Source organism: Adiantum capillus-veneris, chromosome 4 (genome assembly GCF_014529385.1).
Source record: "Adiantum capillus-veneris isolate H3 chromosome 4, ASM1452938v2, whole genome shotgun sequence".
Lineage (NCBI taxonomy): Eukaryota > Viridiplantae > Streptophyta > Polypodiopsida > Polypodiales > Pteridaceae > Adiantum > Adiantum capillus-veneris.
The window spans coordinates 24,538,275-24,554,076 of record NC_140934.1 but is presented as its reverse complement, the minus strand read 5'-3'; the positions used below and the strand labels follow the sequence as shown (position 1 = coordinate 24,554,076).

General features: G+C 42.6%; 1 protein-coding gene across 1 annotated transcript in view; it reads right to left on the bottom strand.

The window, feature by feature from the left end:
* The window catches only part of LOC147458877 (putative arabinosyltransferase ARAD1), a 46,044-nt gene extending 38,715 nt beyond the window's left edge, over positions 1-7,329 (bottom strand). Inside the window, exon 1 of the mRNA XM_086510295.1 lies at positions 6,417-7,329. Within this exon, the coding sequence (XP_086366421.1) occupies positions 6,417-7,238 (822 nt within the window). The 5' untranslated portion in view covers positions 7,239-7,329. The remainder of the gene's footprint in view (positions 1-6,416) is intronic.
* Between the last annotated feature and the right edge of the window lie 8,473 nt (positions 7,330-15,802).

The window sequence follows — 15,802 nt, the reverse complement described above, 5'->3', positions numbered from 1 at the left end:
AGACAGCCCCACCTAAAGAACAAAAGGCACCCACAGCGACCACAAGCACTATAACGCACCACACTGAATCTTCTCATGACTCTGACACACACATTGATGAGTCTCTCATGAAGTGTTATGGTCATGTAAAGGGTCAACGTTTTATCATATTGTTTGATCCAGGTAGTATGCATGATGTGATTAGTCCCTCTCTTGTTGAGAAAGCCCGCCTAGAGGTTAGTCAAAAATCTCCTCTCGAAGTTTCTGGTTTCGCTCCTGGTATGGACTCTCTCGTCACGAAGGAGTGCCTTGATGTACTGTTTACCGTTCAACAAGCTTCTTTCAGTAGGAAATTTCTTGTGTCTCCTCTCTCAGGATGTGATATGATTTTGGGCATAAGATGGTTTTGTGAACTCAACCCTCTCATTGATTGGGAGGCTAACACTCTCACTTTACATGCCAAAACTGACTCCCCCCTCATCATTCGTGCTAAGGAGGGCTTGCATTCTTTGCCTCTCATCTCTCATGTGCAAGTAAACGTGAATTACGACGAGGAGCACAAGCGGCATTCATCTATGATGCTCCAGTTTCCCAGAGCATTCAGGCTCCAGCTAAGTATTCAGATTTGTTTACGAAGTTTAAACATCTCTTTTTGCAGGATGATCTTCCACCTCGTCTCCCACCCGAGCGGCCGGAGGACCATCGCATCGAGCCTATGAAGGGGGCACAGCCTGTCAGTAAGGCTCCCTATCGTTTGACAAGACACAAGAGGAAGAGTTAAGAGCGACAACTCACGAAGTTGGTGGCTAGAGTATTCATACGGCCTAGTGTAAGTCCTTTTGCTGCCCCTATTTTGTTTGTTCGCAAGAAAGATGGTTCGTCTCGTTTGTGTGTTGATTACAGGGCATTAAACAAGATGACCGTCAAGAATAAGTTTCCGATGCCTCGCATTGAGTATATCCTCGATAGGCTCAATGGGGAGGTTTTCAGCAAGGTCGATCTCAAAAGTGGATACCATCAGGTACGGGTATTCAAAGGCGACATTTTCAAGACCGCTTTTCGCACCAAGCGAGGGCAATGGGAGTATATTGTTATGGCTTTTGGATTGACAAGTGTCGTGGATACATTTAATCGTCTCATGGTAGGTCGTTTCGGCGATATGGTCGGTGTATGTGTGTTCATCTTTTTGGATGATATTCTCATTTTTTTTGCATCGTGTAAACAACATGAAAGAGATGTCGAAAGGGTACTAACTCGTTTGGATGAGTGTCGGTTGTACATTGCAGCTAAGAAGTCTGAATTTTTTCTTACTGAAGTCACTTATCTGGGTTATATCATTTCTGTAGAAGGTGTCAAGCTAGATCCTGCGAAGGTGGAACAAGTTCGTAATTGGGATTTGCCCAAAACTGCATATGATGTGCGTTCTTTTCTTGGTTTATGTCAAGCATATAGTTCGCACATAAAGAATTTTGCACGCATTGCTGCACCTATGACTCATGTTTTGAAAGGGGTCAAGACTCGCCGTCAGCGCGTAGACTTGCTCGAAGCAGCCATTGAAGCTTTCGTAGCTCTCAAGGTTGCGGTGACAGAAGCACCGTGTCTTATCCTTGCCTATTAGGATGATCTCTTTGAGGTATGGACGGATGCGAGCAATGTCGCCATAGGCGCTATGCTTCAGCAGCATGGTCGTCCTGTAGCTTTCCTTAGCCAGAAGCTCAATAGTGCGGAAAAGAATTATTCAGTTTATGATAAAGAACTTTTGTTTGTCATTCACTCTCTTAAGCATTGGAAGCATTTTCTTTATGGTAGAGAGTTTACAGTGCGCACAGATCATCAAGCCCTCAAGTAGCTCCAGTCTATGCCTAGTGCACATTGGAGTGATCGCCAAGCACAGTGGTCACAATTTTTTGAGCAATTTGGAGGTTTGATTGAGTATGTACCTGAAAAAGCTAAACCTGTTGCAGATGCGGAGTCGCAAAGGACAGATTTTGGCTCTTGAGTCAAGATCCACATTTTCTATTCAAGGTGAGTCTTTTGACAGCATGAAGAATCAGTATGCGGATTCCGAGTTTGGTAAGCATTGGTTGCAGGCTCTTGCTTCCCAAAGGCCAAGCAACTATCTCATTCATGATGGTTGTTGTATTTTCGTCAACGTTTATGTGTGTTGCCCTCTCTTAGGCCAACCATATTGCATGATGCACATGATTCTCTCACGGGTGGGCACAGGGGAATGAACACCACTTTGGAAAAAAAAAATTGAAAGATTCTTTTATTGGCCTAAAATGCGAAAAGATGTGTTTCGTTATGTCACACAGTGCACTATATATCAAAAAGTAAAAGCTCCTCGGGGTAAGCAGCAAGGCCTTCTTGCTTCCGCTGCCTATTCTCGATGGACCTTTCAAGATATTTCCATGGATTTTGTGACTAACCTGCCACTAAGTTTGCATTCAAGGAACACTCAATGTTTGGCAATTGTTGATCGTTTCAGCAAATTTTGCATGTTGATTCCTTGTAAAGCCAAGTCACTGCACAAGATGTAGCACGGTTGTTCATTAAGCATTGGTACCCCCTCTGTGGTTTGCCAAAATCAATTGTATCAATTGTTTCAAATAGGGATGTTAAGTTCACGTCCAATTTTGGCGCGCACTCCTTGAAAATTTTGGCACTAAGTTGAATTTTTCATCGGCTTTTCATCCACAGTGAAATGGTCAAACAAAAATTTACAATCAATTGGCTTTTGATGTTTTAAACTCGTATGTGCATGATCAACAGTCTCAGTGGGAGCTCTATCTCCCATTGGTTCAGGCTATTTTGAATGACTCTTTTTCTTCTGCTATTGGTAGAACTACGTATAAAGCAGCTTTTGGCCGTCCGTTCCAATCACTTTTGACTCGCTCGGTCAGTCAAATGCCTGATACCAATGCTGAAAGTCAATCATTGGATGAGATTTCTGAGAGTGTGAAGCTTCGGCTAAGCAAGGCTCAGGAATCTTATTCACGGTAGGCTAATAAGCATCGTCAGGATGTTTCGATCAAGGAAGGAGATTGGGTGTATTTAAGAATCATGAAGCAACGTCTTAAGCAAGTTAGAAAGAAGTGTCCAAAGTTGTCTTTTTGTATGTATGGTCCATTTCCAGTCATTAAAAAGATAAATGAGGTTTCAATGAAATTGCAGTCGCCTAACTCATGGTCAATGCACAACGTTTTCCATGTTTCTTGGTTGAAAGTGTTTCAGGGAACACCTCCAAAGGACATTTTGGAAGAAGAAGAACCGGAGATCATCGATGAAGCTGAAGTCATGGAGCCGGAGCAAGCGTTGTTGCATCGGTTTCGACATGGTTTGAAGAAGCAAGTGAGACAATACTTTTTGAAGTTCAAGGATCGAGAAACCCACGAAGCGGTGTGGGTCGACGAAGAGTTTTTCAACGATTATCCAGAGTTGTTGGCAGACTACAAGGAAGCCATGCAGCTCGGTACCAATACCTCACTTTAAAAAGGAGGGGATGTCACGTGACACATCCAACCCTATGTGTCCGTGGACAACCTACGACATAACAGGGTTCCTTCACTCCAGTCAGTCTAGATTAGAAGTGATCTGGCACTTTTGTAGGTCTATTCGTAGACCGTGCATACCCAGTCACTTAGTGTAGATGCATATCCTCTGGTTGCACACAGCATGATCATAAGCATTCCCATCAAAATCCATCAGAATCCTTCAAGGGAATTTTCCAATGCATTTAGCCCATTTTACCTATTTTTGACATTTTTCACTTATTATTTTTAAGTGACTTTTGTTGGAAAGTAGATAGGGCAAATTGGGTAAGATAATATATAAAGAAACCAAGCTTCGCACTAAATGGCAGATGAGCAAGGAGAACAACAAGCTTCGGCGACAGGTTCCCTCTCTCTCAGCAAGACTCCCCAAGCACTTGGGCGATTTCCATCAAGAAGGAGGCTCAGCGTTTTTCATCAAGTAAGCAAGTCCAGCGTTTTTTCTCATCAAACTGCCTAGGCTCTCTCCCCCTCTCTACCTTGCGTTTTCAGTATTACCTTCACCGCCGGCAACCTGCAAACATCAGCGTTTTCAGCCCTTGTCATCACCAACAGATCCCCCATGCCTAGCGTTTTTGGTCCTAGCAAGAACAGCCTCAGATTTCAGCCTTTGGACCATTGCATCCAGTGAATTTCAGCCCTCTTCTCATAGCCATTCCGACCCCGACACAGCAACAGAATTTCAGCTTTAAAGGACAGCAAATCAGCGTTTTTCATAGCATTTCCAACCATAGCAGAATTCAGCCAGCAGCGTTTTTGGACAGCAGATAAAAGATTGCAGATTTCAGCCCTTAGGTCGGTCTCGCCATCCCCGTCATCATCACCGACATAGCCTCGAATTGCATCATTCACATGCATACACTTTGTACCAGTTTGTGCAATCAATCGTAGACCACTCTCGCCAACGAGTGGGGCCTTCGGAGGAGGGTTTTACAACGTCTCTGGTGTCGTATCTCTCTTCTTTCTCTATCTCTCAGTCTCATACACTTGCACGCACAGTGTCTACTCACTTTGTTCGTGATCATAGCACTCTCCATTAAGAACGGAAGGCTCTCCCTTCCATAAGAACTAAAAGGAACCTTGAGAAAAATATGGAACACTCATCTTGAGAAAGAACAGCATTCATTCCGCTGCACCTTACAATGCCATATACAACCAGAGACAAAGATGCATTATATACGTCAGTGCACAGTGTATAATGAGATACGAGGTTTCTTACTGTCTCTTCAGAGAAGGCTTTGGACCTTTCTTTAGAGTCATGAGTTATCAGGACCAGAGATGTATTGGACTATATCTACTTGGGTTACACATACACAGAGACAATTTACTAAGGAAATCTCGAGAGAGACAATCCCAGAGTCAAATTACCAATTTCTTCACACCAAACACCGGACAGATAGAGAAGCAGCCACCACTGCAAAGCTCAGCTCCTCATACTCACACCCGCGGTAATCTCATGACCGAGCATTGGAGCTAGGAAGATCGAGACGCCCACGACTGAGGAAAGGAGCTTCCCAACGCTACAACAAAGGATTCGAGCCATACTATCTCGACATCCAAAGTGCAGATGAGGATGGATTCATCACCCATAATATCACCCTCTTATTTTGGGCACCCATGGTACCACTGATCACACATACCCCCCACAGTTCCAGCTAGTAGCACTTCTAGATTCATGTTAGTATCTCTTTTCTCTCTCTCTTTTTTCTACCCAGACATGGTATCAAATTCACCAATTTGTAACGGATTGTCTCTTAGGTCATTTTGGCCTCTTGAAGACGTTAATATATCATTTCACTTCATTTCATCTCTCTCTCTCTCTCTCTCTCTCTCTCTCTCTCTCTCTCTCTCTCTCTCTCTCTCTCTCTCTCTCTCTCTCTCTCTCTCTCTCTCTCTCTCTCTCTCTCTCAAAAGTAAGGTGCCATCTCTCATGAGCATTGTAAACTACCTGACTGTTGTGTCAATGCTACTAGCATTACAAGACTGCTTTGATGAACTATTCAATGTACTTGAGGAATTGTGGAGGATAAATGGTAAGGGTATGCTAGTAGTACGTAACGAGAGATGAATTTTGAGCTGAAATTGTAGAGGCACCCGAAAGAGCCAAGAGCAACACCCTGGAGGCTGGGGATCATGGACAATCTCCCACCAACATGTTGCAAATAGAAGGACAACAGTGTGATGGCTGAGCACCAGAAAGCGTCATTGAAAAAAACATGACTATGGCTGCCTTTTGGTTTCAACCCTAAAGCCTAATAAGCATTTTGCAAAACTAGCAATGAAGGATCGCAGCACCACTCTCAACAGCAGCCCCATCCATCTTTGCGCAACAGAATAAGTGGTTGTAGTCATTGTGTGCCACTCTTCGGTCCCACAGATCAGCCCCTTTTAAAGCAGGATTTTCAGCCCTACAGCAAACCGTCAATACCTAGTATGCTGCATCTTGTGAGCTGCAGCAATTTTCCGCACGAATATTGTAACTTGTCTACGGAAAAGCATTGCAACTAGAAAGCACCCCTCCAGTTCTTGTCCTCTTTTCTCCTATCATGTTCTCTTTTCTATGTCAGATGACTATTCTCCACTTAAAGAAATTCCAACTTGCCAGGAGCTAAGTATCACAACACAGGCTAGAGTGTTTTATAAAATTCATTGCTCTCTGCCATACAGCCCAAAAATAAACACTTCAAAAAAGGTGGCCTTAATGGTTAATTACAACAGAGACAAGCGAACTAAATATGGCGAGATTAACTTGAAAACAGATGTTGAAAATTCCTTAAAAAGGGAACTCCTTCACTACCTACACAGCCCAATATAGACCAATGAAGCTGACCTCACTGCTGTCATGAATACTACAAAAGAAGATAAAAAATGGGGAAAGAAACAGACCTCTTTTCTGTAGCGATTTCCCATGAAAAAAAGCAAAGTGCTACGCTCCAAGGTGGTATTCTCTTTGACATAGGAGTCTATGCGGTGAGTATATGGAAGCACCACATCTTTCCACCAAGAACCCTGATCTGTTTTCAACCTTCCAAAATCTGATAACAAGAGAATGGAATTTTTGAAGAGATCGATCATCAAATGCAGAGCATTTGGATCTTGGCAAATGATCACATGATCCCTGCCATTGTTACGCTTCCAGGTTTCTTGCCCTTCAAGCCAATCTACCAACTCCATTTGCATCTGTTCATCACTATATGACACAGGTGAAGATCCACTGCGGCTAAAATTAACGAGAAGACTGAGGGAGGAAAAAAATGGTACATAGAAAATATCTGCATCTTGTGGACTCTCTACTCGCAGAGCCGGAGACCCAGCCCTCGCAGCATGGGGCTTTTGCAGATCCATGAAGAGGAACCATTCCGCACTGTGTTGATTTCCGGGGTAGCGAAGCTGGGAGGTGCCATTGATGTCAATGGAGCGTGCACGCAGGTACTCTTCAATGACACCGTACGTGAACTTCCTTGGCAAATCGTACATATACACCTTGAGTGGAGTAGCTGCGGAAAATGACAGCGTCTGTGTTGCGCAGAGAGAGTTCGAAGACGCGGGATCAGTAGGAAGAAGATAATGGAGCACCCGAGGCTTGGAGGGAAAGAATGGGGAGGTGCAGGAATGGAAGAAGAACGAAATGGCCACCGAGTAGATGGCGAGACAGAATGCCAAAGCATACGAAAAACAGGGGCTTTTAAAGCAACTCCCACGAATCATCCCTGGCTGCAGCTGCAGAGAAGGAGACGAATTACACGATTCTGCATTAATGTCCAAATGGCGACGATCGTCATTTTCTGTTGTTATTTATAGAAGGCTTGAGCAAGCGAGAATGCCAACAAAAAAACTAGAGTGCTTCGTTAGCTGCCTTCGCATCGAATTGAGATCAAACAAAATATTGGAAATTATGTATGCCATTTCAATTATTAATTTGGAGGAGAGACATCAAAACAAATCTGAGAGAGAGAGAGAGAGTACATCAAGGGTGTTATATTTATTTATTTTCTCAAGAGAAAATGAAGCAAAGAAAGAGAGAGAGAGAGAGAGAGAGAGAGAGAGATTTTTCATGAAAGCGTGTTAGATTTTTTACTTGAGGGTGTTTGGGATATTGATCGTCATGATTCAGAGATGTACCTCAAAAAAATGGGATACCAATCGTAGTGCTTCGAAGTGATACCTTGCAAAAAACCACAAGTAGTGTTAGAGTTTTGTCAAGCACAATGTTCATGATCATAGAATATGTCAATGTTATTAGTTGTTTGCCGTTTCATTTTTATGTTTCAAAAAAAAGAAAGCATGCAAGTCTCCTTGCATGGGGGGAGTTTGCACAGTCCTCCCCAATTTTTATAATATAAGGGAACGTGCCATTCCCACGGCAGCGTACAATTTTCATTGTGTTCATTAACAGCGTTCCCAGTGTCAAAAAAAAAAAAAAGATAATTCTTACTCACCGTGCGATTGAATGTCTATCGCCAATGCACTTCTTTGCATCAACTATGTTGGGCATCTCTTGCACTTAACCCTTGCAAGAGATGACATCCCAGAGAGGATACCCTTCAAGAAGTTTTTGTGTTATTGTGAGGACGCCACATTTAGCATACATATCGACCAAACCACCGCCAAATGATGAGATCCTGAATAGAATGTGCGTTGAGACCATTTGTTCTTTTGTGAGGCACTTGCATTTGAAATACATACAACCAGTGCATTGCGATACACGACATCTTCCTTCAGCAAACCTTGACTGGCAGTCTCATTCTGAATAGTCTCTCCCATGTGGATGTTTTTCCACATGCTTTAAGGTTAAAAGCCATAGATTCATTTTTCCTAGCCATGTTGGGCAGATCTTGCATTTGACATTTGTATCTACCAAAGCACTGCCATTAAGACATCTTCCTTCAATAGCCCTTGACTACAAATCTCATCATGGAATCTCTCCCCCATGTGAAGAAGGCTTGCAAGGAAAAGTGATTGCATCTAGAGGGAGGCCTTGCCTTTGGAGTTGTTGGGAAGAAGCCCAGAGCTTCCTTGGCACAACATCCTTTTTCAACAACTTCTAATTAACAATATAATGGTGAATCTTTGTGCCCATGTCAGCATCTTACGTAGAGCCACATGCCTTCAAGATGCATGCATAACTGATTGCATCTGAAGAGAGCCTCTTGCTTCGCTTCAACAATAACTTTCTGGCCTTGCTCTTGTTGCGCACACCCCCCAATCAATGCATTCCAAGAGTCAACATTGCAAACAAGAAGCTCCTCGAGCACTTTTTGTGCTTTCTCAAGCACACCATATTAGGCGGTCCCAAGCACAACATCCTTTTTCAACAGCCCCTTACTAACAATATAATGGTGAATCTTTGTGCCCATATTGGCATCTCGCATAGAGCCACATGCCTTCAAGATGCATGGATAGATGATTGCATTTGGAGAGAGCTCCTTGCTTCGCTTCAACAAGAGCTTTCTCGTCGTGCTCTTGTTTCACACATCCTGCAATCAACGCGTTCCAAGAGGCGACATTCTGGCCAGGAAGTTGCTCAAGCACTTTTTGTGCTTTCTCAACCGCAACACATGTGGCATACATATCAACCAAGGTAGCGCCAAGCAGGACATCTCCCTGCTCTTGTTGCACTCATCCCACAATCAATGCATTCCTAGAGGTGACATTCCGAACAAGAAGCTCCTCAAGCACTTTTTGTGCTTTCTCAAACGCACCACATTAGGCAGTGCCAAGCATGACATCCTCTTTCAGTAACCACTGACTAACAATATAATGTGAATCTTTGTGCCCATATCGGCATCTTGCATAGAGCCACATGCCTTCAAGATGCATTCGTAACTAATTGCATCTAGAGAGAGCCCCTCACTTCACTTCAACAAGAGCTTTTTGGCCGTGCTCTTGTTGCACACATCCCTCAAGAGGCGACATTCCGGCCAGGAAGCTGCTCAAGTTCTTTTTGTGCCTTCTTAAGCACTCCACATTTGGCTTACATATCAACCAAGGCATTGCCAAGCATGACATCCTTTTTCAACAACCTTTGACAAACAATTTAATTGCAAATTTTTGTGCCCATATCAGTATCTTGTGTAGAGTCACATGCCTTCAAGATACATATGTCGGTGATTGCATCTGGAAAGAGGCCCTCGCTTTGCATATATATCGACCAAGACAACGCAAAGCACGCTGCACAAGGAAAACCTTGGAATTAGTGCATTCAAAGAGTCCACACTCCAAAATGAAGCTCCTCGAGCTCTTGCATAGGGCAAGATGCCTTCAAAATGTAAGCATAGCCTTCAAGAAGAAAGTATAGGTGACCAAATCTGGAGATATACACTTGCTTTGCGTCTGCTGAAAGCGTCCTAGAGCAGGACATGCTTCCCCAAGAGCCTTGGACGAGGTATGTCCTCATTAATTCTCTCAACCATGTCAACAGCTTGTAGAAGGTCACATTCAGACTGAATTTGGAGAGATGCATTGTTGAAAACAGCCTAGAACTTTCTGTCGTGCATATCCTGCAATTAGTGCATTCCAAGAGATGACATTCTAGATGAAAAGCTCCTCAACCACTTTTTGTGCTTTCTCAAAGGCACCACATTTGGAAGGCAGAACTAAGCACAACATCTTTTTTCAACAGCCTCTGACCAACAATACAATTGTGAATTTTTGTGCCCATATCAGCTTCTTGCGTACATGATTGCATCTGGATAAGGCTATTGAAAAGAAAATAGAGCTTTTTGGCCCTACCCTTGTGGAGCAAATCATGAAATCGGTGCATTCCAAGAGTCCACACTCAAGACATGAATCTCCTCAAGCACTTGTGTAGAGCCACATGCCTTCAAGACGAAAGTATAAGTGACTGAATTTGGAGAGATATACTTGCTTTGCATCCGCTGAAAACAACCTAGAGAATTTTGGTCACCTTCGTGTTGTACTCATCCCGCAATCAGAGCATTTCAAGAGGCCACATTCTGGACAGAAAGCTACTCAACCACTTTTTGTGCTTTCTGAAGCACACCAACCACATTAAGCAGTGCCAAGCACGACATCATTTTTCAACAGGAGTAACAATACAATGGTGAATCTTTGTGCCTATATCAGTCCATCTTGCGCAGAGCAACATGTCTTCAAGATGCATGTGTAGTTGATTGCATCTGGAGCGAGCCCCTCTCTTCGCTTCAACAAGAGCTTTCTGGCCCTGCCCTTGTTGCGTGCATCCCGCAATCAGTGCATTCCAAGAGGCGACATTCTGGCCAAGAAGCTGCTCAAGCACTTTTTGTGCTTTCTCATGCAACCCACATTTGGCATACATATCGACCAAGGCAGTGCCAAGCACGACATCCTTTTGCAACAGCTTCTAACAAACAATATAATGGTGGAACTTTGTGCCCATATCAGCATCTTGCGTAGAGCCACATACCTTCAAGATGCATGCGTAACTAATTGCATCCAGGGAGAGCTCCTCGCTTTTCTTCAACGAGAACTTTCTAGCCCTACTCTTGTTGCGCACATCCCGCAATCAGTGCATTTCAAGAGGCGACATTCCGTCCAAAAAGCTGCTCAAGCACTCTTTGTGCTTTCTCAAGCGCACCAGATTTGGCATCAACCAGTGCCAAGGAGGACATCATTTTTCAACAGCGTACTCTTGTTGTGCACATCCTGCAATCAATGCATTCCCAGAGGTAACATTGCGGAAAGGAAGCTCCTCAAGCACGTCTATTTGTGCTTTCTCAAGCGCACCATAGTAGGCAGTGTCAAACATGACATCCTTTTTCAACAGCCTCTAGCTAACAATATAATGGTGAGTCGTTGTGCCCATATCAGCATCTCTCGTAGAGCCACATGTGTTCAAGATGCATGCATAGTTGATCGCCTCTAGAGAGAGACCCTCACTTCACTTCAACAAGATCTTTCTGACCCTGCTCTTGTTGTGCACATCCCGCAATCAGTGCATTCCAAGAGGCGACATTCCAGCCATGAAGCTGCTCAAGTTCTATTTGTGCTTTCTTGAGCACTACACATTTGGCTTCCATATAGACCAAGGGAGTACCAAGCATGACATCGTTTTTCAACAACCTCTAACTAACAATATAATTGCTTATTTTTGTGCCCATATCAATATCTTGTGTAGAGTTACATGCCTTCAAGATACATACGTAGGTAATTGCATCTGGAGAGAGGCCCTCGCTTTGCATCCATATTGACCAAGACAATGCAAAGCACGTTGCACAAGGAAAATCTTGGAATCAATGTATTCCAAGAGTCCACACTCCAAAAAGAAACCTCCTCGAGCTCTTGCATAGAGCAATATGCCTTCAAGATGTAAGCATAGCCTTCAAGGCAAAAATATAGATGACTAAATTTGGAGAGATACACTTGCTTTGCATCAGCTAAAAGCAGCCTAGAGCATGACATGCTTCCTCTTATGGGATGCATTTTGAGCACTGTTTGCTCCCTGCTTTCGTATATGGTTACTTGGTCTAGTGACGTTGTTTATGCTTGCAGATTGTAGAGTCATTTTATGCATGGTTATGATTATGTAGTGATTGAGTGATCTCCCTGATCTCTCAACATATCGACACTTTCTTTTGTCAATGGCTTGCCTTTTATTGGTCATCTCAACAAAAATGATCATTACCTTTAAAACCATTAGTATGGTTTTTATCCTTGTTATCATATTGTATTTATATGGGATACCATAGGCTTGCTTAATAGAAAATTGGATACATCTTAGCACATCTCACTTATTTTATGCTATTTTGCATATAGATACTAGAGACATTTGGATATAAGTAGCTAGCATATCAACATATGGGGTGTACGTTAGTTAGGAGACATATACTAGTAGATGTATGCTAGTACAATACTAGATGCATGCTAGCTAGCATATAGATATTAGTGGGCATGCTAGTGAGCATACATGGATGTATGTTGTTCTGTATACAAATACTAGATACTTTTACATATATGTACTAGCTAGCATACATACATATGGGATGCATGTTGTCACACTTTCAAAGGTGTCATACATCTATGAAGTCCATTCTCTGTTTGAAGCCAAAGGATTCCAATTTCCATGATACAATGCTTGATGGGACAATGTAACATGTGGTGTCAAGAGATTGCAAATTTGTTGCCTAGAGAGAGTAAAGCTAGGTAAATTTTTTCTCTTGAAAATTTTTGCATATTTGAAAACAAGAAATAAGTTGGGCTCTAAGGAAAAGAGAAAATATTTGTTGGTCAAGGAGATGTAGTGCTAAGAGTGTAGCAAAATTTGGGAGTAGACTGCCACCATCACTTGCTCATAATCATTATAAGGGATTCATAACATAATCTCATAACTATAAGAAGAAACTTAACGAGAGGGAGTGGGAAAGAGAGACAAAACAATATTGAGGGTTGTAATGGCTGAACTTGAAAGGTTATGGTGGATTAAGCTATGTAGAGTACATTGTGTAATCATAATGATTAGAGAGAGAGAGAGAGAGAGAGAGAGAGAGAGAGAGAGAGAGAGAGAGAGAGAGATTCACTAAGATGTAAACTCAATGCATGATTAGCTAGAGTGTAGACAAACACAACCCGATTATTTAACTTAAAAAGTGATTGCAAGGCTTATTATTTAGGCATAGCATGTAATGCTTACACCTCTTCAAAGGTCAATGGACTCTACTTGAAAGGGCAAGATGCTGTGAGGCATCAAATGGAAACACATGGGTTGTCACATGACTCTACACACATGGCAGTCTACATGGATAGGGGGAGTTCTTGTGATGCAACAAACCCTACACGCTCAACGACCCTCCTTGTGTGGGTTTTGTTGCATAATCACACACATTCCTCCCATCAAAACACACTAGGGGGTAGGTACATACTTTTGCCTCTCCCTTGACACATAGGGTGTAGGCACACAAACCTCCCCTGGAACAAAGTAGGGTATGGAACACAAAATCCCCCAAACACAAGGTGGGATACACAAATGATCCCCTACAAAACAAATGAGGGGAGTACAAATGATAGTGCTTCACAAATTGATAGAGTTATGGCAAGCACTTATCCTATGCACATGTCTTGTTGTTTATCTTCATCATTGTTGTCTCTTTGTTTTCCTTGTTGTTGTTGTGTCATTGATGCCATGTTCTTCTTGTTTTTCTTCCATCTTGTGGTTTTTCTTCTTTGTGTCGCACTTGTTGCACTTGTTGTTGCTACCGTTGTTGCCGATCAAAGTGTGTAAGTCATCACATATGGGAGCTGTGGATGCCATAGTGGGCATAATATACATTTGAATGGTGCACTTGGTGGTGGCCCATGAGGAGGGTCTTACCTTATGTAAGTAGTGTCCAACCCTCTCTCAAGAATGGGCATTAGTGCAATATCACAAATGTATACATATATTTCTTTTGCAAAGTTAATTTGGTGCACAATTTTTGCGTACATAATTTTTCCTTTTAGTGCATGTGTAAAGTGTTTGTTGGTATTCGCAAATCTACACATTTGTGTCTACATTTTTCTTCTTACGATTGCACTGAAGTTGTAGTGGGAAGAGCTCTTAGCAAAGAGTGGCATTGTGAACATGAGATTCAATGAGTCTTGCAACCTTGCTTCATGGAATGACTAATCATGGCCAATCAATTTGAATTACAATAGGGAGGACCTGTGGTTGGGTGGGCAATACCTTAAGAAAATCTTGCGTGGCAAGTGAGACAAGGGAGATGGGGTCAAATTACTTGCCACATGCATGATGTGACCCAAGGTAGGCTCATGCGGGGGGTCTCATTGACAACACAAAATATGGGGCTTGCTTGTGTGTGATGTCATTAAAAGCTAGGATGCCAAGGCCACCATTGCATGGTGCAACTGGCTGCTACAACAGAATCATCAATTTGTTGAGCAGTGAGCACAAGGGCAAATAGCCAAGGGTATATGCAACTTTTGATGAGCAAGAACGAAGTTGAGTAGTGTGGGAGCTTGTTGAACCAAACAGGGGCAACCAAGGCTCGATGGTGCTAGGCAGCTACGAGCTCAGATGGTAGTATTGAATGTGTGGAAAGATGCAACATAATTGGGGCAACAGGTAAGGGACCTTTGAGTGTTGGTAGGAGATGAACACTAGCAAGAGATGTTGATAGTGCGTAGTTGGACACAAAGTGAGGCAACGAATGTGCGATTCCAAGAAAATGGGGCTATGCATCAATGGCACTAGGTAGAGATGTGTGTGGGCATGTGTACAAAATGACGATGTTAAGATTGGGTGCACATTGGTAGGGTGAGGCTTGGACTTTTGGTTCCCAAGTTGGACCTGCCCAAATAGTTATATGCATTTAAGCTCTCAGATTTCAATTTTGCTGGCTTTCCTCAAGCCAAATTAGGTGTAATGTATGTGAACTCGCAACTGCAACTCTCCATCTTTACATGTTTCAACCACTAGGCCATGACCATGTGAGTGGAGCCCCCCAAAACAAATAATCACTTTAACTTCCCTAAGGCTCACACATAGTGGCACACACCTATATCTAGAAGGTGATTAAGAGGTCTTAATCTCCTCTCTTTGCAAAAATTTAGGGCTCTAATTAAAGCTTTTGCAAAGGGCTACAAAGTACACACATGAATCAAGTTGTCTAATTGCACGAATGCAAAAATTCAAATTAAAGAAAAATCTGATTAGGAATTATTATGCAAAACACATACACACAAATTTATGAACATAAAATGGAGTTGTTGATTAGTTTATTGCACTCATGAGGGTAATGGCCCGTGGATGTGCCCTCAATGAGGTAATTAAAAACTAATTAGAGACCTATTAGACGTATGAATGACGATTGTATGGCAAAAAAAGGTGCCAAACAATCTAACATAGGGAAGTTGAAATGTCTAAAGATCTATAATCATCGGCTTTGATACCATGTGAAAGGTTATGGTGGATTAAGCAATGTAGTATTCATTGTGTAAGCATAATGAGAGAGAGAGAGAGAGAGAGAGAGAGAGAGAGAGAGAGAGAGAGAGAGATAGATAGATTTTATTATCTTCCTCGGAGGTCAAATATGACCTATGGGACCAAAGTTACATGTGATGTAGTATGTGTATGGCTGATGCGTGACTCTCGATGCTCCAAAATTGTAGTACTAGTGATGAGAGTCGCAATGGAGAGCCCACACTTTGGCTGGGAGAGGAAAGTGTGTAGGTCTAAGTTATGGCTGAAAATGTGAGAGAAGCAAGTTCGGATGTGATCAAAAGCTGAGCACTCTAGTAGTGTGTGGTACTCAGACTCTCGAACTTGCAATGAGCATAAT